We start from the raw sequence: 23,093 nt of genomic DNA, 5'->3' as shown, positions 1-23,093 counted from the left end.
ATAAGTCTGATAACTCATAATTCTCGGTAAACAAAACAAAACTGAATGTATGATACTGATGTCTTCTTCCTTCGTTTTCGTAAAGTTTTTTTTCAGTTTTCGTAATTATTATTGCTAGTCTTATATATTAAAAGAGAAGTCATAACCTTGACTCATGTGTTATATTTTTTAAAAAATTGACCTAATAGACCTATTACTAGAAATTCATGTTACATTTAATTCTAATCTTATCATTATTATAGATCTAAATAATTCACTTTCTAGATTACAGAAACTAAATAATATGTCTACTACACTATAGGAATTAAATAACTATCAATCTTTTCCAAGAAAAAAAATGTGATCTGGAAACAACCAATTCAATACAAAAAATATACGATAAAATTATTATGTTTTAGAAAATGATAGACACACCTCATATATATTAATATATACCAATGTAGAATTGAAAACAAAATGTTTATATAAAAATAAATGAAATAAACATCCGCGCGGTTGCACAGATAGAGATCTAGTTTTTTTAAAAAATTTATTTTTCTCTCTGCTATTGAATGATATAAATTAAACAGTATCATCTATTTTAAATAAAATATTAAAAATAGTACCGCAAAAATATATGATCAAATTTAACTATTTTACAATACCGTGATTAAAATATCTTCATCGATAATTACAGTTGCAAATTATAAGCATTAAATTCCAAAATTAAAAATAAATGATTTATGTTCAAATCATGTTCTGAAATACTAATTTACAATTTTTCAAATGGATCCACACCTTCTGAATATTGGTAACTAAATTCATTGTTAACTGTAAACCCAAACGCCAAACGATAGGTGTTTAAGTTTTAGCAAAAAAACTATAGGTGTGTTGGATTTTAAATTATGAAACTCGACTTCATAATTTTCCGAATAAGCCAAAATAAATAAATTGGATATTGAAATAATTGAAGCCTAACTCATTTAACTAATTGAAATAATACGTTTGCCTACTTAAAGTTTGTGTGGAGGGAATTATATATATTCAGAGCAAAATCTAATCCACACGTGGGAAATGATCAACCACATTTTTTGTGATAAAAAAAAAGTTAGATCCGAATGTATTAAATACGTAGACCTAATCTTCAAATGGGAGGTGTGTGTATATTCAAAATATGAATAATGCTAAAACTACAGAAAATAAATATCACATGGGTAATACAAACGAACAAAGAAATATCACATGGAGTGTTTTTTTCTTATCTCAATTCACAAATAATATCTCTTTCGATAATTTAAAATAGATTTTTTTTCATTGATATGTCCTTCCATGTTTTTCATATGAATTTAATTCAACAAGAAGTAAAACAAAACAAGAAGGAAAGAAAAACGAATTGTTACAAAAAAAAAAAAGGAAAGAAAAACGAACATAACGAGAACATCGATGTGAAACCCATAATTTCAATATTTTGTGTCGTCTCAACAAGAAGTCTTTGTATATTTTTCATTTTAGTTCTAAGATGTAGTAGCAACCAATGTGTTCCCAATGTGACCAATGTCGATGACAAAACGATATTTGACGGTGCTCACATACTCCATGGATATGATTCCAATGTCTGCTTTTATACCATGTTCAGCTTGTTACAAAAAAAAATAAAAATAAATAAAATACCATGTTCAGCTGCAAAATCACCGCTTGCCGCCATCGAATAGATTGGCTTCAGACTTCGCTATTGGGCTTTAACATGTTAGTTTTTCATAAGCATTTGTGTTCTTTTTTTTTTGGGTAACAAAACATTTGTCTTTTCTTATAATGTATTTTTTTTTGAGAAAATTTATAATGTATTTTCTTCGAACATATTTAATAAAACAGAATATTATAATTATACTAAAAATATCATGATGGTGAGCGTTGTACTATTTTATCTATTACTAAAGAGTTACATGTATATATGTTGTCATTTTATTTTTTGGTTAAGAAACATTATATATAATAACTTGATGAAAACAGAATGAAGAATAAAATTTTCGTTAACTTTGAAAGAATGTAATAGTCAAAATCTTTATTTCACTGGTTACAAAAATTATTGATTATTTATAACAAATCTTCTTATTAAAAAAATAAACACTCACGTTTTTATTTAAAAAATAAACTCTCACGTCACTCTTATCTATTATTAAGAGATTATACGGCTCCTGAAGGACCTTCCAATCGAAGATAATCATACATGACACCTGTAAAAATACTAGTGACCCGGTTTTGAGTGAGAAAAATCGTATTGTCACCAGCCTTAAGCAAGTTTCTCTGAACGCCTATATTGAACAATCTGTATAACCCATGAATTCCATGTCTAGCAATCGCGTTATCCCGACCTACTAACCCAGTCCTAAACATAGGTTTGGAGCTAGGTTCGTTGACCCGAACTAATATATCGGCAGTGTTGGCTGCAGCCAAAGCCATTCGAAGAGTATAATTTCCAGTTTGGGACACTTGTTTTAAGTTAAAAACAATTTTCCATGTCGTTGCTTGAAGTTTCTTTTCTCCAGCTCTCCTGTTTCACAGAATATATTTTCGAATCAATATATTAAGTGAAAATAAAACATTTTGTAATTTAAATATATATTACCTGTTGAGATGTGCAAAGAACCAATCTTTTTTATAGTCACTCACTCCAACAGTAAAAGTAACATCTTCTCGAGGATACGATACTTTGTAACGATCCCATAGACCATATTGTCTAAATCTGTAACGTTACATAGATAAAACACCATTTAGTATATATTTGAAAACAATACTGCGAATCGTTTCTGACCGGGTGCTTAATTCATATTACCTGTCTTCAGGAGCATTTGGGTGATTAGCATATAGTTTGGTCACAAGGGCTGGGTCCGGATCTGGGATATTGAATTCTAAGGCGGTCCGATCCGGTACACCGATCTCCCACAGCGTCGGACCACTTCTTGGCGGCTCATACACTAAGGATCCTACGTTTATTGCCTTACCTACACGTAATGAACAAATGAATTATCTCTAGTCGGATCTATAGGGGTCTATACTTGTACGCAAATAAATTAAACATACCTGGTGTAATTATAATTTCACGCTCGTATTTATAGTCACCAATATGTCCGGGAGCCCATGCGAAGAGGTTATATGTCCCAGGTCTCACATTCGCTATTGTGAACATCCCCATTTTGTCTGCTTTTGTCCAAAATTGATATCCCTTTGTCCAAAATTAATATTTATAACTATTAAAAACGCTGTGAATCCACAATGGTGGTGTTACACCAAAGCTCTGCATATTAAAAAAAAATGAAAAATAGAAAAAGGAGAGAGCATAAACTGTCTAGACTCGTAACAAATTATAGATCTTCATGTTTATTTGTCATGATGTGATTGGTATCAATTTTCTTTATATAATTTTTTTATCTATTCTATTAAAACATGAACATAACCTATTGATATAAATGCGGTTCAACTATTTTAATACAATTATTAAAATCTCTTATTAATCATTAAGAGAAATATTATACAAAGAAAAAAATGAATATGATAAAAACACAAATATAAAAATTAAATTTTTTAAAAAATGTAAAACAAAAAATATATCCGCCCTTTTTAAGAGTGGATCAGAATCTAGTTTATACTACTAAAACATAATAATTCTAAAAATCTATTTAAACAAGGTTGTTGGATCTATTCATTAGCTAATTATCTTTTTATCTTAATTACCTAATATTTTCTTAACAATACAAAGTAACATGAGATACATATCAAATTTTGTGGTTTAGTCAATCCCCTTATTACGACATCATTCGTTTATAATAATAACATATAACACTATTTTATTATACTAGGTTTTATATTTGTGTAGTTTGATAGTTAATATACATATAAATAAATGTGACAAGAATCTTTCTAATAACAATATATTTACCTCATTTCCTATTTTTATACTATTAAACCCACAAATTTTATCTTCAAATATATTTTGAAAAAATTCCAAAACGCAAATGCTATATCAAAACCATATAAATAAAAGTTTTTATGCAAATCAAGTATACTTTTATATATTAAAAATATATGTCTACTGAATCAAAAAATAATCTGAAGTGCGGATCAAAATCTAGAATTCTTGGATGAGTTCTACCGATAACAATACTATAATATCATATAGTCAAGTCCATGTATTAAATCGTTATACAACGAGTTATGTGGCAAGAAATTAGTAAAATATCTTTTAGTCATCGAAAATTTTCTTATCAAAACTTAGACTACTGCCTATAACATATAGTCGGCATGCCAATGCTTATTATAACTAAACATAAAAATGTAATACCTTGTTTTCGGTTTGCCATGAACCAACTTCGCCAGGTAATGCTAAACCCACAAAAGCAAACTCTCCGTTTAACTTCGACTTGCTTTTGAAGCTATAAAAACAGAATTTCACACATTTAGATTTAAATGAGTATTCAGAAGATATGTAAGACAATATTTAAAAGAAAAAAAATCATAGGAATATATTTGTTTACCTGTCCATGACAGATAGTTGACCCTTAACTGTTCCTCTTTGTTGGCGAAGAGGGTAATCTACTGACTTCACGAAGTCATAAGGCCAGCTTTTAACCTCGGCAGCCAACTAAACAATTGATTTAATGATTTAACAATGTAAATAAGAATAACCCTGATGATTCAAACTAATTGATTTCACACGATAACAAGACCTGTCGTTTAGCATCGGTCCACATGAGATCATGAGAGGGGGCAGAGTTAAGATAAACAAAGACAGGACCAAACATCTTCTTCCACGGCACATCACTTGCGTAAGTTGTGTTGAGTTCTTTTCCGGCATAGTGTGTACTTGTAAACATCTAAAACCAAATATTCTTAGTTAAATACGAATAATTAAGAGAATACAATGAAATATATATATCCACTGAATCAACATTATTAAAAATCCTTTTTTTTTGTTAAATTAGTTTTTTTTTATAAAAAAAATAGTTGATAATAACACTACCTTATAAACATAAATTCTGTCTTAACTGAGAAAGAATGGACTCACAGAAAGTAAGGTGGGTCCAACATGAGAAGTGAGTTCTTGTTTGACGGGCCCACAAGTACGGAACTCGTTGCTGGCAGTAGTAATCCAGAAGCCGACACGTTGTTCAGAAGCTATCCAACCATGTAGTCTGTTGTCCTTGCCTTCCATTGAGTAAAGATACTTATCGTCAACCTGCGTCACAACCAATCACTTATCTAATGTTTAATTTGACTTATTTAATTATTTTTTTGTATCAACGACTTATTTAATTGTTCAAAGCATATTTATGGTTCCTTATATGGCTATGTACAGTATATTTACACAAATGAAAATGATTTCAATGTAGTTTGGTATTAGCGGTATTATCTATAGTCGGCGTTCAAAAATGTTTTAAGATTTATATACAGTTTCGTATTAATTGTGTAGTCGAAACCTGATTTAATATGAATTAAACCATACAAATTTTGTGGATCGATTTTTATATACCTGCCCTTTAAATAATTTATTTCGTGGTTTTACCAACCGAACCGCTTCTTTGTATTCCAATGTAGCGGCACTACCATCGGTGAGATTTCGATCTGCTTCTAAAGGCATTAGATTCTGTCGATGATCTGCTACAGCCATATAATCGAACCTGAAAAATTTGTTTCGTAAGAGAGGAAAATAAATTTATCAACCAAAACGTTGATTAAATTTATAAGAAAACATAATACTTTTTTTTGAACAAGATACTTAATACTTTTTTTTTTTTTGATAATCGATACTTAATACTTACTTTGTGCTGTTAAGCTTGTAGACGATTCTGGTTTGGTCCATTGTTACTGCCGGCCAACCTTTTAACCTCTCTACCACACCGTACATATACACTCCAGATACACCGCGTCGAATAATATATCTGTTAAAGAAAATTATTTAAAATTAATCTATATCAAGAGCACGCAGCTGATGCTCTAGCTAAAAGAGCTTTGCTTGACAGTGTTCCTATTATGTGATGCCTTCTATTAATGAGTCGGTTGTTAGAAAAAAAAAAGAGAATCTATATTTAACTTATCAGAAAATAGTGACTTTTTCTGTTGAAAATTGATGTACCTTTTATCCACGTTTAATGGGACTGTCGAGCCGCGTCGAGAGGTATCCCATGTTTTAGAAAATGAAATTTCGACTTGCTCACTTGTTTGACTTATTATTTTGAACTTTTCTCCTATTAAACTGTTAAAACATAATATTCATAGGAAATAAATACACATGTTTTCCAAAAAGGAAACTAAAATTTTAAATTTGTATACTAGATATTATTTTCTTATATATGAACAAAAATATAAGAAGAGATATTTTAACACTCACTAATCTGTCTGCGATACTTGTCCTGGTTCATACCATACTATATCCCAATACCTATATATATATATAATAAAATAATAATTTATCAAACGAAACATTTTAATATTTTTCTCAAAAGCTATATAACATTTTAGCAAAAAAAGAAAACTTATCGTACACTCGATTCTGGATTCTTGCGTTCAACACATTGTCAAAGCCTTTATACTTGATTCCAGTAACTAAGCCCGCTGGATTCGAGAAGGTGGCTTGGATTATACCATTATCAACAACCACCTTAAAAAAGCAACAAAGTAAGCAACAAATCTCATGTATAACAATTTTTTTGGACCGACGTATTATGATATATCAAAATAATAAATTCTTTTATTAAAAAGGAATAAAACATTCTAGTAGTATATTTAAACGAGGTACTAGAAGATAGAATATTTTGACCCAAAGAAAAATGAAGAAGATAGAATATAAACTTCGATCGTACTTGTTTACCGCCAGATGTGTTAACCGTAACCGCGGCATTATTTGATTCGCTTCTGTAATAGGAAAAATAAACAATTAAAAATAAATAAAAACTGAGAAATTCAATTAAACATGTTCAAAATGCTTGCTTGAATGACTAATGTGTAAATTAAACTGAGGATTATATACGAAAGGGGAAATAATTTAATTACTTTAAACATCTGAATTTTGAGGATAAACACGGTTTTTTTTTATAAAAAGAGGATAAACACGAAATAAAACTAGATTGATACATAGAACCAATATAATTCCACAAACACAAAAAATCAGACAAAAAACACAATTATTATGTATATGCCTTCTATTTTTCCTAAAAAAAGTCACTAGCGTATGAAAATCGATAATCTAATAGATATAAGTTCGTATGTAGAACCCGACTAAGTGAAAGACATACAAGTTACAAGAACGTACCGTAACGTTCGGGAATGAACACCTTGAAGAAGGAATATCAGAACAAAAACCTGAGTCATGACCCGACCCATCTTCATTACCGGAGCTCCGTTTCTCATCTCCTTGGCTAATTCACTGAACCTCCGACAAAGAAAACACAATATCAGACGATATGCTTTCTTATCCCCAAATGATACTCTATGGTCTAAAACTATTTACACACTTAACATACTAGAAATGATTCATAAATACGTACGTTGTCTTATATGATTTCCCTATTTTTCTATTTATTCAGTTCCTTTTCAGCTGTAATTCTTATGACGAGCCTTCTCCACTGAAGAAATTTGTATCACTTGTACAATTTTTTTTTGTTTTTTGATTTACCAATTTTTTTTTGTTTTTACAGTCACTATGTTTTATAACTCTGATCCAAATTGGAGGTGTATTTATTATCAAGAAAAACTGGTTACAACTGCGAATTTTACTGTAAGTACGTGAAAATTTTGTGGTTATTTGATGAACATCTAAGCGCAACCACAAACTTTTTTTTAGTTTTGAGTTTCTGAATATCGTTCAAACATTATCCATTGTTTCCGTTCAATGATATCCATAAATAGCAAAAACTGAATTTGCGTCTATCTTAACTATACAATTAGCCATAATTTTAATGGTAACTATTATTCTATGTAGCCATAAAATGCATTATACTTAATATCCATGAAATTTGAAGCTATATTAGCTAATAAATAAATTGTGACTAAATTAATTCACTCATCTTTTATTAATTTATTAATTATACTTAATATGGACCTTCCAAACGAAGATAGTCGTACATAACACCAGTAAACAAACTAGTATTCCGATTTTGAGTAAGAAAAAATGTATTATCACCAACCCTAAGCAACTTTCTTTGAACATCGATATTGTACAATCTGTATAGACCATGAATTCCATGCCTAGCGATCGCGTTATCCCGACCTATTAACCCGCTCGTGAAAATAGGATTGGAATTAGCTTTGTTAACCCGAACAAATAAATCCGCATTCGTGGCTGCAGCCAAAGCCATTCGAAGTGTGTAATTTCCTGTTTTAATCATTGTTTTTAAATTAAACACTATTTTCCATGTCGTTGCTTGATATTTCTCTTTTCCAGAATATCTGTATTGTAGAAAAATATTTAAAAATCAAAAGATTTAAGTGAATATAAAAAATTTTGAACTTCAAATATATATTACCTGTTGACATGTGCATAGAACCAATCTTTTTTATAGTCACTTACTCCAGCAGTAAAAACAAGATCTTTTCGAGGATACAAAACACTGTAACGATTCCATAGACCATATTGTCTAAATCTGCATTGTTATATAGATGAAACACCATTTAGTATATATGAGAAGTACAATGTAAATCATATCCGACCGGGTGCTTAATTATATACGTACCTGTCTTGAGAAGGATTTGCGTTACTAAGATAGAGTTTGGTCAAAAGGGTTGGATCCGGATCTGGAATATTGAATTCTGCTGCGGTCCGATCCGGTACCCCGATTTCCCACAGCGTCGGACCATTTCTTGGCGGCTCGTACACTATTGGTCCTACGTTTATCTCCTTGCCTACACCAAAACAAACACGCAACGAAACGAATAACTTCCCCTTGTTGTGTACCATATTTTTGGATATTAGCTAATAATTTACTATTAACTAACGGACATTAATGCTTCTTTTGTCGGATCTAAAGTGGACTTTACTTACACACATGTTACATTTTTGTATGCAAGTAAATGAAATATACCTGGTGTGATGATAATGTCGCGCTCGTATTTATAATCTCCAATAAATCCGACAACCCATGCGTAGAGGCTATAACTTCCTGGTCTCACATTCGCTATTGCGAACCTCCCCCTTTTGTCTGCTCGTGTCCAAAATTGATATCCCTTTGTCCATAATTAAAATTTAAATTATTAAAAGCCGTTATTAATCAGTATTTACTCTTTACTGTCGTCTTGTTGTCAAGTCCAGATATTAAGCCGTTATATAGCATAAAATAAATACTTCATCCATTTTTTAATGATAGCCTTTTTTGAAAAAAAAATTGTTTCACAAAGATGTATTTTTTGTGTGTTTCTATGAAAAAATTGTAAATTTCAAAAAAAATTAATTGATTTTATTAAATTATTATTGGTTAAAAGTTATTGAAAATTGAAAATTACATAAAACGATACATTTATTATGGTAATTTAATTTGTTTTCTTAATGTGTGAAAATACTAAAAAGTATTTTTGTGGAACGGAAGAAGGTATCTTTTAGTCATCGAAAATTCTCATACCAAAACTTAGATGGTTGTAGCATATAGCCGGCATGCCAAATATTATTAGTATAACAAAACAACAATATAATACCTTGTTTTCGGTTTGCCATGAACCAGCTTGACCAGGTAGTGCTAAACCCACAAAAGCAAACTCCGCGTATAACTTCGACTTGCTTTTGTAACTACAAAATTCAATGTTTTTTTTCTTAAACCAGTGTTTCACACATTTGGAATTAAATGGTATTCTGAAGATATGTAATATTTGAAAGAAAAGGTCAGAGGAATGTATTTGTTAACCTGTCCGTGACAAATAGTTGACCCTCGACTGTTCCTCTTCGGTGGTGAAGAGGGTAATCAACTGACTTCACGAAGTCATAAGGCCAGCTTTGAACCTCGGCAGCCATCTAAATAATTGATTCAACATTGTAAATGTAAATAACAATAATTGTGACAATACAGACTAATTGAAAGCACACCATATCGAGACCTGTCGTTTAGCATCCGTCCAAAGGGGATCACTAGAGGAGGGAGAATTGAGATAAACAAAAACAGGACCGAACATTTTCTTCCACGGCTCACTGCTTGCATAAGCTGTATTCATTTCTTTTCCCACGTAATGTACACTTGTAAACATCTAAAAGCACAATATATTAATTACATCCAAATAATTAAGAGAACGAAATGAAATATACAGTTCACTGAATCAGCATATTGATTTTTTCTTTTAAAATGTCTACGTTCCAAATCGAGCCGGAGATTTCAAGTTCACTGAATGACCATTATTTTTATTCATTCATTTAAACTAAAATTACATATATATATATTTAGTTTATTAAATTTTTAGCTAAAATCAAGAAAACTAAAAGTTTATGAAAATTATAGGTTTTAAATTTTTGCATCTTATATAAAAAAGGGAATACATCATAAAAAGTTTATATAGAAAGGAAACCGAATTTCCTTAGGGTTCCAATGGTAATTATTATGGAAACAAGATGAACGAATATAAAATGAACGCAAAAGAATAAAATTACATGAATAAAAATGAATGGTTATTCTATCTTAAATTTAACAAAGAATAGTTTTATTTTTTTATTTTTCTACAAAAAGAAACATGGTAAAGAATAAGAAGAAAAATCTATTCTTTATAAATGATGATATTTTTTAGGAACGTTAGGGAATATATTATCCCTCGTTGTTCCCTGGTCACCATTTATATCTTAGTTTTAATTTAGGCCAGTCCAACTTTAAAATATGACTCTTAGCATGTTTACCAAAAAGAAAAAAAAAACTTTAAAATATGAATAATACGTTTTGTTTTGTTAATAATAGATTCAGATTGTGTGTTTAATGAGAAAGGATGGACTCACAGAAAGTACGGTGGGTCCAACATGAGAAGTGAGATCTTGTTTGACGGGCCCACAAGCACGGAACTCATCGCTGGGAGTAATCATCCAGAAGCCGACACGTTGGTCAGAAGAGATCCAACCATGTACTTTGTTGTCCTTGCTTTCCATCGAGTACATATACTTATCGTCAACCTGCGTCACAACCATTCACTTTTTTTTTCACAGCCAATCATTTACCTTGTTACTATATTAGGAGTCTGGTTTAAATAGTTAAGGTTTATAGACATTTATTTATTTTAGTGGAGTCGAAATTTGATTCTGTATGCAACTATCTATAAAAATTTATGGATCGAATTTTTTATACCTGCCCTTTAAGCGTGTGATTTTGTGGATTCATCAACCGAACCGCTTCCTTGTAAGCCAATGGAGCGGCAATGCCATTGTTGATATTTCGATCTGCATCAGAAGGCATAACTTTCTGCCGATTATCTGATATAGCCATAAAATCGAATCTGAAAAAAAATTTTGCGTAAGAAGGAAAAAAAAAATTTATTAGCCACAATATTTTTGGAATCAAACATTAATTAAAATTTTAATAAACATAATTTTTTTTTTTCATAATTGTTACTTTGTTGTGTCAAGCTTGAAGACAATTCTAGTTTGGTCCATCTCCACTTGCGGCCAGCCTTTTAACCTCTCTAACACAGCGTACATATACACTCCAGATACACCGCGTCGAATAATATATCTTTCCAAAGAAATTATTTTAAATGATCGATCTATATTTAACTTAATCGAAACGAAATCTTGGAACTTTTTTTCTGTTGCAAATTGATGTACCTTTTATCAACGTTTAATGGGGCTATCGAGCCACGTCGAGCCATTGTCCATGTTCTTGAAAATGAAATTTCGACATGCTCACTTGTTTGATTTATAATATCGATTTTTTCTCCTTTTAAACTGTTAAAACATAATATTATCAGGAACAAATATGTTTTGTGAAGTAAATTATATATGTGTAAAATAAATGATTATTTAGATTATATATGAACAAAAATATACAAAGAGAAATTTTAATACTCACAAATCTGTTTGCGGGTTTTTTTCTGGTTCATACCATACTACATCCCAATACCTATGTATAATAAATAAATATCAAGCGAAACATATTAATACTTTTATCAAAAACTATGTAAATTTATATCTTTTTTATATGAATTTATATCCTTTTTTTTTTTGAAAGATATATGAATTTATATCATACCCGCGATCCTCGATTTTATCGTTCAACACATTGTTAAAACCATTATACTTGATTCCAGTTATTAAGCCTGATGGATTCGAGAAGGTGACTTGGATGATACCATTATCAACGACAACCTTAATAAAACATCAAAGTAAGCAACAAATCTCATGTACTCCACAAACTAAAACAACAAGGAAAGCAAAATAATACTTGGAGTATTATTTTTTTGGACCGAAGTATATTCTAAAAGAATAAAACATTTCATAAAAATAATAAAATATTATAGTAGCATATTTAAACCGCATATGAGAAGATGAAATAAGAACTTCGACCGTACTTGGTTAAGGCCAATTTTCTTAAGCGTAACCGGGGGAGATGCGAGGTTTTGTCCCGGTTTAGCGATATTCGATTTGTTTCTGTAACAGGAAGAGTAAATAATTAAAAAATGAAGAATTTTAGTTAAACAACAGATAATTATCATCTGTCCCTTCATATTAAAAAAAAAGTCACTAGCGTATGACAATCGATAATCTACCGTAAGAACCCGACTCAGTGAAAGACAGAAGTTATGAGAACGAACCGTGACGTTCGGGAATGAACACCTTGAAGAAGAAATATCAGAACGAAAACCTGAGTCATGACTCGAGCCATCTTCATTACAATAGCTCCGTTTTTCATCTCCTTCTCTGACAAAGAAAATAGAAGATTTTGCCCCAAAAAAAAAAGAAGATCAGACAATATACTATATATCCCAAAATGACACTCTATGGTCTAAAACTATTTTTTTAACATTAAGTGGTCTAAAAATATTACACATTTAACATTTTTTTTAAAGAACTTTACACATTTAACATAACTACAAAGTATATCGTAAACACGTACGTTGACTTAGAAAAATTCACAATTTTTCTTTTTCTTGAGTTCCTTTGCAGCTTTGGTTCCTCGGAGAGGAAGAATTAGCCCTCTTCACTGAAGAAAGTTATATCTCTTGTACGATATTTATATTTCCCTATTTGATTTACCAGTGTAATAAGATCTATTACAATCTCTAATTAACAAAAGAAAAAAGAGAGATCACTATCCTTTATAACTCAGATCAACAGATTTGTTTCCTTTACATGTTTTGACATACATATAATCTGTTAAAATAAAGTCACTAAAAATCTACTGTATAAGAATCATGATTGGACAAATTCATTACTATATAACATATTTAAGAATATAAATAGCAAATAAATCTTATTAAGGTATTTATTAAATATCTCAGAATAGTAACTTTTAATCAATTAATTTAATTTAATTTAATTTAATATATTAATCTTTTGTTTGTTAAATATTTTTTTTATGTTTTCTTGCAAAATTAATGTGAAATATTTTTTTAGGTATTGAATTAATTTATATACAAGAAATTATACAATAATTTTGGTTACAAATTAAATTACATATAAATTACTTTTTTTTGGTAACCACACTAAACTATATTATACAATTTTTATTGAATGCTACATACAATCATATAGCAAATGGTTGTTCATATTTAAGATATCAATTTTAAAGTTAGATACTCTGTTATATAATATACTTGCTATGTAAATAACAAAAACTAAATTCTAGATTTTCCATCTAAAATCCAAGATACCATAAATATTCTCTAAATAGATATAAAATTGTTTGTTATGAATATTTTCAATTCTAAACAAATTAACTCTGATTGTTTGTTACAAATTTTCTTATAAACATTAATAATGTTAATTTAATAATTTACCTTCAATATATTTTTGAACCAATAATTTGACATAATTTTTATACATCTAATGTCCATGCTTGATTAAACAATACCATTAAATTTTTTCGAAGCTTTATACAAAATGTTCAAACTTTAGTTTCAGTCAAGATCATTAAACTTTACAGAAAACTCTTACATAATATCCATTACAAAATAAAAAAGTATTCACGCGAGTGCATGGATTAAATTTGTGGTAAGTCACAACACAAAGTTAATCCATATTTAATTAAAAAAAAAAAAAATATATATATATATATATACATATATATAAGTTATATGAATCTGTCTGAAATAGTCACAATGACTAAATAATATATATACCGATATATAACATGTGTATATCTTAATATTGGTTTATGGCTAAATAATTTAAGTTTAATATAAATTAGTAAGATTTCTTTGGTTGTTTTCCTTTTTAATAATACCTTTTCCAAATTACAGAAGAAAACAAATATCTTCAAAATATATACAAATATCTAATTATAATAGTGATATTTTATTTTTCCCTTTGAAGTATTTATATTGAATATATATATCTCAGATTTTAAATATATTCTTGTTTTATAAATAATGTCTGATTAATTATAATCCATATGTCTCTATTATATATTATAATATCTAATCAATATTAGTCAAAGAGTAAAATAACTTTAGCAATTAAATTTTGAAAATCGTATCTAAGTCTGTCAATTAATTGATCTAAAAATATTAAGTTTGATTGTTTGAATATTTAAGCTCTATTAATATATAATGACAGTATGATACTTTTTGAGCTATATTCAATATTATTGGTATTTTTAATCATAATTCTTTTTAAAAAGAGTATTTAGACTCCATATACATATAAAAACCAATATTAGCTAACTACCCTAACACTATTTTAGACATTATTGACATTTTCATTATACAATATTACCCCGTCCCAAACTACCACCTTCTTTTTTTTTTCTCTTCTGTGTCTTCATAAATTTCTCTGTCCAAACAATTTTCTCTTTCTATCATCTTCTTTCTTCTTTGTATATCTCTTTTGTATCCCTTCAAAATCTCTAAATATAGTTTATACTTTTTTAATGCTAAATAAATTCTTCTTGTTTTTTTTTTTAAACTTCCATCAGTGTAAATGAGTTTACAGTTATATATGTTTCATTCAACACAGAGCATGGATCTAACGATAACTATTACCTCATGAGTTAGTCTACCACACCTTCTTCGTCATTTCACTCGATCTCAACCGCCATTGCGCGTATTAGAGTGTTCATGTTCTAGTAAGGCACACGACATAGTTGAAAACGACATGAATTTAACATTTCAGCTGAGAGTATTTGTAGCTGTTATTAAAAAACTTAACTAATAAATGTTTGATTATATGATATATATTAAGTATTGTGAGCAGATAAATGTTTGTTTAGCTGTTGCAAAACATAAATAAATAGTTGACGTTGGCTGATACACAGTCTCTTAGATGGTACAAAATTGGTTACCGGTCTAACTGGTCATATAACATAGTACATCCAAAATTAACGGTTACATTTTTATATAATATATTGTCATTAGCTGGTACATGTTCGGTTAGCTGTTGCAAAACATGTTATCAAGTTTTAAATTGATTGGTAAGATGTTAAAAATAGCTATTATTAACTACTATGTATTTTGTTAGATGATGCATATTAGATTATCAGGTTAACCTAATCATTATCTATTCAACTGATATATTCTTAACGGTTAACAATTAATATATTATATATAAATAAATAAATAATATCTAATATTATGGTATATAAGGTAAATAACATATTAAATTTGATTTTCATTGTTTTTGTTACTTGATAAGTATGTTTTCTATTAAACAAGTTATCTACTAACATTATCTCTAATATTTTATGTAACATCTTAGCGTTAAATGTTCATTGTTATCGTATTATGTTTACTATCTCCTCTAAAATAGTTTCAGAATATTGAATCGGTAAAATCATGTAACCAATTGTAATCTATTTAGAAGGTTTGGTTTTCTTTGAGTCCATGGTTCAATGACATATATGGCGCATCCAACATCGCATAAGTGATTTGATGATGATGAAAACGAGTTGTGGAGTAAAGTTAATATAGATTTGGTGATAGAAATGGAGTATGCAACGATGAAAAGCGATGATGGGAATGATTACAAATTTAAAGAATATATTTTTTATTTTAATGAAAGTTGAGAATGAGAAGAAAATGAAACAGATGAAAGAGATGATAAGAACGAGAGAGAGGAGTGGAAAAAGATTGGGACAGGGGCAGTGACTGGGGCTGGACAGGGGGACAATGATCATTTTGTGTGTACTTCGCTACAGGGATTTTTATTTTACATACCCAAGTGGTAATTTGCTAATATTGGTCATTGTTAGGTATATACCTTGTTCGGAAACTCGCTAGGCGCTACGCGTGCGGTACACTAGCGCCTAGCGATTTATTAGAAAATCGGAAAAAAATCGGAGAGTACACGGGGAGGAATTTTTTATATTTTTATATGTATAATACCTTATTGTATGTATAATGCAAAATATTCTTGGTACCGAAATTATAGATTTGTAAATACATACCAACTTTTTTCACAACAATACAATTATATTATTTACACTTCAAATCTAGTAGTACAAAATATAAAAACAAATCACATATAGGAGAAAAAATGTTGTTGGAACACTTCCATAATGGAAATAATGGGGTCAAATTCTAACGATAAATATTTTATAGGGATCAATATGCAAATTTACATGAAACAATTGTCACGTGTTACCTAGCTACTGACACCGCACGCTTCAACAATAACTTTATGACCAGAGTTACCTTCTTCTTCTTCTGTATTTTTTAGTGATTTTATTTTGACTGAATCTTGTTCTTATGTTAAACACACATACCGAATCACGTGCAAAGAAAAAAAGCTTTTGTTTCAGGCCAGTCCTCTCACCAAAAATTGCTTTGTCAGGGTCCGTTAACTATCACTGCGGATGAAACGAAGATTCACTGTGGAATAACCGATTTCTAACCAAGCGATTTTGTCCATTACACGGCCGAATTTTATAAATCTACACAGTCCACGCTCGTTACTCGGCTCACCGCGTAATGCAACCGAAGTGGCCTATTTCGCCACGGTGGCTAACCGAATCACGTGTAATCGGCCGATTAAACGTCTCCGCGGCCGATATTTAGAACAAGGGGTATATACAGCAAATTAAATTTTTTTTGAAAATTAACATCTACACTTAAATTTTAATAATTTTTTACTAATAATGTTTAGATTTATTAAACACAAAATCTACATATTTTATTTAGACTTTATAATCTGCAAAATAAAAAAAATCATCAATAATATCAAAAAATTTATATAATTGCATGTAGAATTTATTAATATTTAGATATTAAGTTTTACTATAATTATAACATTTTATAGATATAATTTAATTACGTTTATTTAATTTTAAATAACATAATGTTATTTACATAGTACATTGAATAATATAAAATATTTTAACTGATAAAGATAATTACTGTATATATACATCACATTCTCACATGTTTTATGTTTTTTTAAATATACAACAAAAAAATTCAACAACTACAACCAACATAAAAAAGCAAAAATCTATGCAAAACAAATCTGCAATAATAAACTTATAGTTACAGCCAACTCACATACAACACAAATTTTACAACGGAATTTTTACAGTCATAGTCTTAATATCATCCACACTATCATTTAAAATCATGCTCTCAATTTTTTGGATTACTTTAAAAACAATGTAAGGAATCATTATTTTGTTTCTTTATCACCACGAAATCAGTATTGAACCATGAAATTTAATAACCCTTTCTCAAGAGAACAACAACAACAACAAGTTTAATATACTGGTGAGTTGTGATGACATTTTTCACTAGTGTTGCCGTTAGTCTCGACTGCTTTATTTATCATTACGCACAATATTTAGTTATGGTATACTCTTAACTTTCAACTTTCAATACCAATTGATTTACATGAGTTCAGTCTTTTTTTTTTGGTTTTACGTTCTTCTAATGTTTACTGTGAATCACGTTTATTATCTCAAAGACGACTATTAGAATTAAATAAAGATTGATGACTTATATGTTTTAATCTATAAAGAATACTAGATTTTGACCCGCGTTTCAAAAGCGCGGGTTTTTTACAATAAAAATTTGAATAATGTTAATGATTGTGGTATGTTATTATGTTGCAATATTGAATTATATCAAAGCATAGAATTTTATAAAATTATATGATTTATGAATTAATTTATTTAAAATTTTGTATCTATATTGTTATGTAACTCTCTTCTAGGTCCAAACATTTTTTCTAGTTCGAATAAAAACCGATCCGAATATACATGTTCGGTTCAGATCCAAGTCTACGGCAAAGTATCTATTGGGTATATTTCAGACCCGCAGTGTCGGTTTAGGTTTGGATTCTACAGAGATCTGAACCGGTATCCTGAGTATCTAAAATGTTTTGTGTATATTAAATATATTTTTCTGTTTCAAAATATGTCTTCGGTATCAAGATTATTCTTTTGTGTTTCAGGTTCGGTTTTCGGTTAAGTTTCAGATTTCAAATAAAATGTTAGATTTTTAGAAACAAATTTCGTGTATACGCATAAAATTTTGAATATAATTAAAAAACTTTAAAGTATTGTCATGTTTCTATACATTATTTTTACATAAAAGTTTTACATTATGTGTATAAAAAAATTGGTTCATATAATAGGTTAATAAATGTTGTAAATCAGCTTTTATGTGGGTCGGATAAATGATCATCATAACTGACAGTAAAAATTATATCTAAACACTATTTTTCTGGTATTTGAAAATAAATGCTACTATAATTATTTTATGTTAATAATCACAAAATCTGGTCACATAATCTTTTAGTTTGGCACAAATAATAAACATATTATGTGGAGTTGATTAATTAATGTGATATAAAATATAGCATTCTAATAAAATGGTCCAACAACTTTTTATAAGTAGATTTTTAAAGACTGATTCCCTTTTAATAGTATAGATGTATTAAAATATAAACTTTCACAACAAATAAATAATATATGTCTTTGTACCAATCTACTAATTACTAATTGATTTTAATTTGAGATTCCATAAATTTAATAATTCTAACAAAAATAGTTCGCTCCCATCCAGATATTCTTTTTACAAACTACAAAGGTTTAAGTTCTTCAAAATACCCTGTTTTCTTCTTAATTAAGAATATCATTTTCCTCCTATTTCTTTTCTTGTCACGAACCATCCGTCGTGTCATTATCTTCACTCTCCACCATGTTAAATCTTTATTGTCCTTCTATTTTTTTTGAAAACCATAAACCACCGTAACTTATACTCCATCCACCACCGTGCTTAATTTCTTTATTACTCTTCTCTCGTCTCTTCCACCACTAAAAACCACCGTCCATTTTTTTTTAATGAAATGCTAAATTTTATTCATCAAAAAACGTTTGTACAACAAGTGTGTCCTGTTTTGATAAGAATAGGGCCTACTTCTACCTCAAGCTACCCTAAAATTCCTACTCCTCACTAGTTTTCAAAAATTAGTTACAATCTCGTGGCAAACCAATACTACAAAATACCTCGAAACCCTTTATTCCTTTAGACTGCATAATGGCCAGCTTGTTTCTGATAGCTTTATCAGTAAGTTTGATCAGAATTTGCAGGGGTAGAGCTTGCTCACCATGCCTGCGGTTACTACACTCTCTCCACACCGCGTAAAGGACAGCTTGGAACGCATATCTGAGACAGAAGAGTTGTTGCTTCCCCATAGTCGATGTTGTTAATAGTCTGACTAAGCCATCCCAATCATCAGGAAAGCGCTTCTCAGAATCCCTTCGGTGAGTTGCTTCCAAATAGAGGAGGAAAGGAACACTAAAAAACAGGCGGTTTCAAGTTTTCTGTCCATTTCTGCATAATATGCAGGCAGTGTTGACACTCTGATCCCAACGAGAGGTGCGGTCCAAGGTGGAGAGTCTGTTCTGAATAGAAAGCCAAGTCGTAAAAGAAAATATATATCTATCTATCTATCTATCTATCTGTCTATGCTATGCTATTATTTGAGAAGTGAATTTGCTGATTTGTCATCTTTTCTATATTTTAGTTTACTTTGTTTATTTATCAATTTATTAGGTTTTAGCTAAATTATCGAGCTGAATCATTAATTTGAATTTAAATACTATAATTATTTCAATTTTTTAATTAGACATATAATTATTTTTCTTGATTTTGTAACTTTGACAAGTTATGAACAATTCTTATTATTCTGTTGTTATTAGATATTTTAAATCATATTTTTTACTGGACTGGATATGAAACATAATAAAACTTCTATTATTGTTTGTCATCCTTTCTATAATTTTAGTTTAATTTACTTAGTTGTCATATTTTTATTAAATTTGAAATAAATTATTGATTTATAATAAACTATTTCAAACTTTGTAACTAGACATATAATTATTTTTCTCAATTTTGTAAATTTGACGATCATTTCTTATTATTCTGTTTTAAAATCATATTTGTTACTGGATATTTTAAAATCATATTTGTTACTGGATTGGATATGAAACATAATTAATCTTTTATTATAGTTTATAATTTAATAATAGTATATCTAAGTGATATTTATCGTAGTTTTTGTCATATTATAAATATAATAGTATATAAGTGCTGAACAAAGAACTATGATATCCACTTTATCTCAGTATCCATCTTAATATTATATTATAGTATAATAATTTTCTGACTCGAGGATATAAATATATTCTCATCATATATTTGATTGGCAATACCTACAAAACATCATCTTCAATAATATGAACACTTTCAAACAATGTTCTTTTGAAAAATGTTTTTTTTTTTGAAAATAAAGCATGTTTCTCTTGTTCCTTTGTTTTAACGTATGATATTTTATTCTAATGTTTTTTGTTTCAGAGATTACTGGTGTGTTTTAGATTGCTGGTGAATTTGTGAATATTGGACCTTTAAAAGATCTCATTTCAAAAAAAAATTCAACTCAGTTAGAATTAACTATTTGTGACACATCGTATATTTTATTTGGCATTTAATTTAATTTTATATCATTTATTTTTATGTCATGATGCTAATTTGACTTTTTAATATTTAATGACACGAATAACATGCACACTATAATCTAGGTATGCAAAACATAGTTCTATTCTACATCTCTAATATTACCGGTGTATGCACTATCGAGCCAAAATGTTAAAATTTAGACATATATTACTCCTCTTTAAAATGGAAAAATTACATGTTTACCATTCTCATGGTACCACTTTTCATTTTTACCACCACTAAGGAGACATTTTCAAAAATATCTTCTTCATTAAGTGGCAAAAAACTCTTATGCCCTTGTTATTCATATATATAATAAATCATTATTTAAAAAAAAAAAAAAAAAAAAAAACAATTCGAAATTTTCTTTTTTGAAAATTTTTTTTTGAATTTTTTTTTTCAAATTTCTTTTTGAAAAACGAAAATTGTGTTTGAAATTATTTTTTAAATTTTTTCAAATATTTTTTAAGTATTTATTTATATATTTATTAGAATCCTAAATTTCACATTCCAAAAACTCTACCCCACCCCTCAACTCTAAACCCCAAGTCTAGATTAGTTAACCCTAAGAGTATAGTTGTCTTTTACCCTTCATTAAAAGTGAGGATAAAAATAGTTAGTGTAAACATGAAAAGTGATACTATGAATATGCTATTTGTGGCAATTTTTCCTTTAAAATTGAAAAAACTGTTATATTTAGATTCATTCAAACAAATAATTTCAATTTTAGATATAAAAAATCATGTATAAACAATAAGAAAAAAGTTTACACAATAAGTAATTGTGATTTGGTTAACAAAACCGAAAACTCACAAAAATGTACTCCCTCTGTTCCTAAAAGTAGGATGTTTTATAGACTTTTGATGTTTCAATATATAAGATGTTTTCATTTTCCAAGGTAACTTTTACTTTATTAAAAAATGTGTATCCAATCATATTTTAATAGTCTATTTTGTAATTGGTTGAGTACAATTAATTTATAGTTTTAATGATATTTTCTAGACAAAAAGTAGTTTTCTTAATATGTGTGTTTCTACCTAAACATCCTATTTTCAGAAACAGAGGGAGTAATATTTATATTTATATTTAATTAAATAACTAAGAATAAATATAAAAAGTTAATATTGAAATAAAATTATTACAAGGTGCAGACCCACACCCAATAACATGATATTTAATTATATGTTTATCTTATTTAGGCCTGGGACAGATCCAGATATCCGGGAAATTTAGGATACCCAGATCCGGATCCGTAGATTTAATATCCGGATCTGGATTCATGGTTTTCGGATATACGTATTTTAAATATTCGTCTCTATATTCTATTACCCGCAGATATTCGGAATCGAATCCGTAAAATAATATTTTTTAAAAAAATTGTTAAAAAGTATATTAAATTTTTTTAAAATAAAACATTAAAATTTTAAATATAATATTATAAAATTAATTTATGTATAAATAGTAATATATAAATATTAATATTAATGTATTTATAATTTTAATGTTTTTAAAAATACGGATCCGAACATCTAGACCTAAAAATTAAGATATCTGCATCCATATTTGGTTTAGACGGATCCAAAAAATTTTTATTCGGATTCAGATTCAAACATCCTAGACATCTTATTTTCGGAACGGATTCGGAGTGGATTTAGAATTGAAGTGGATAATAACTCCGAGACCTAGTCTTATTATTAAACTTTTTCTTTTATTATTACTAGATCTTTTTTCCGCGCTTCGCGCGGAATCTTTATTATAAAAACTTGGGAAAATTATTTTTTTAGAGCAAAAAAATGATAAATATGTCCCTTCAGACTAATCTTATATACTTTATGTTCCGTTAGACTAATTATTTTCAAAATGGCAATAATGCCCTTAAAGTTGTTATTTTTTTTATTTTTTTTGTTTTTTTTTTTTTTTTTTATAAAAAAAAAAATCGATTTTTAAAAAAATATCAAAGTGAATATTCCCAAATATTTTGTTTCCATATTTTTAGAAACTGATATCTTATCCGTAGAATA

At 28.7% G+C, this 23,093-nt stretch overlaps 2 protein-coding genes across 4 annotated transcripts; both read right to left on the bottom strand.

The window, feature by feature from the left end:
- Window positions 1–2,021: 2,021 nt before the first annotated feature.
- On the bottom strand, window positions 2,022–7,685 carry LOC106359064 (rhamnogalacturonate lyase). The gene is made up of 16 exons (XM_013798822.3): window positions 7,521–7,685; window positions 7,286–7,399; window positions 6,837–6,888; window positions 6,519–6,634; window positions 6,365–6,415; window positions 6,110–6,229; window positions 5,796–5,915; window positions 5,507–5,654; window positions 5,042–5,212; window positions 4,704–4,850; window positions 4,512–4,618; window positions 4,319–4,409; window positions 3,061–3,202; window positions 2,813–2,981; window positions 2,606–2,722; window positions 2,022–2,530 (listed from the first exon to the last, which is right to left on the bottom strand). The coding sequence occupies exons 2-16, from the start codon at window positions 7,381–7,383 to the stop codon at window positions 2,164–2,166; spliced, it is 2,016 nt and encodes a 671-aa protein (XP_013654276.2). The 5' UTR covers window positions 7,384–7,399; window positions 7,521–7,685; the 3' UTR covers window positions 2,022–2,163.
- LOC106359932 (probable rhamnogalacturonate lyase B) lies at window positions 7,525–13,692 on the bottom strand. 3 transcript variants are annotated; one of them, XM_013799550.3, is made up of 16 exons: window positions 13,044–13,692; window positions 12,742–12,847; window positions 12,499–12,577; window positions 12,180–12,295; window positions 12,000–12,050; window positions 11,756–11,875; window positions 11,544–11,663; window positions 11,280–11,427; window positions 10,937–11,107; window positions 10,057–10,203; window positions 9,867–9,973; window positions 9,661–9,751; window positions 9,054–9,195; window positions 8,706–8,874; window positions 8,499–8,615; window positions 7,525–8,421 (listed from the first exon to the last, which is right to left on the bottom strand). In XM_013799550.3, the coding sequence occupies exons 2-16, from the start codon at window positions 12,837–12,839 to the stop codon at window positions 8,064–8,066; spliced, it is 2,034 nt and encodes a 677-aa protein (XP_013655004.1). In that variant the 5' UTR covers window positions 12,840–12,847; window positions 13,044–13,692; the 3' UTR covers window positions 7,525–8,063. The 3 variants fall into 3 exon arrangements, with proteins under 3 accessions (XP_013655004.1, XP_048593805.1, XP_048593806.1); XM_048737848.1 differs by lacking the exon at window positions 13,044–13,692 and having other exon boundaries at window positions 12,742–13,027; XM_048737849.1 differs by lacking the exon at window positions 7,525–8,421 and having other exon boundaries at window positions 8,495–8,615.
- Window positions 13,693–23,093: the final 9,401 nt, after the last annotated feature.

Source organism: Brassica napus, chromosome A8, assembly GCF_020379485.1.
Source record: "Brassica napus cultivar Da-Ae chromosome A8, Da-Ae, whole genome shotgun sequence".
In the NCBI taxonomy this organism is placed as follows: domain Eukaryota; kingdom Viridiplantae; phylum Streptophyta; class Magnoliopsida; order Brassicales; family Brassicaceae; genus Brassica; species Brassica napus.
Note: the sequence above shows the minus strand (reverse complement) of the source record. Positions and strands in the feature narration are given on the sequence as shown.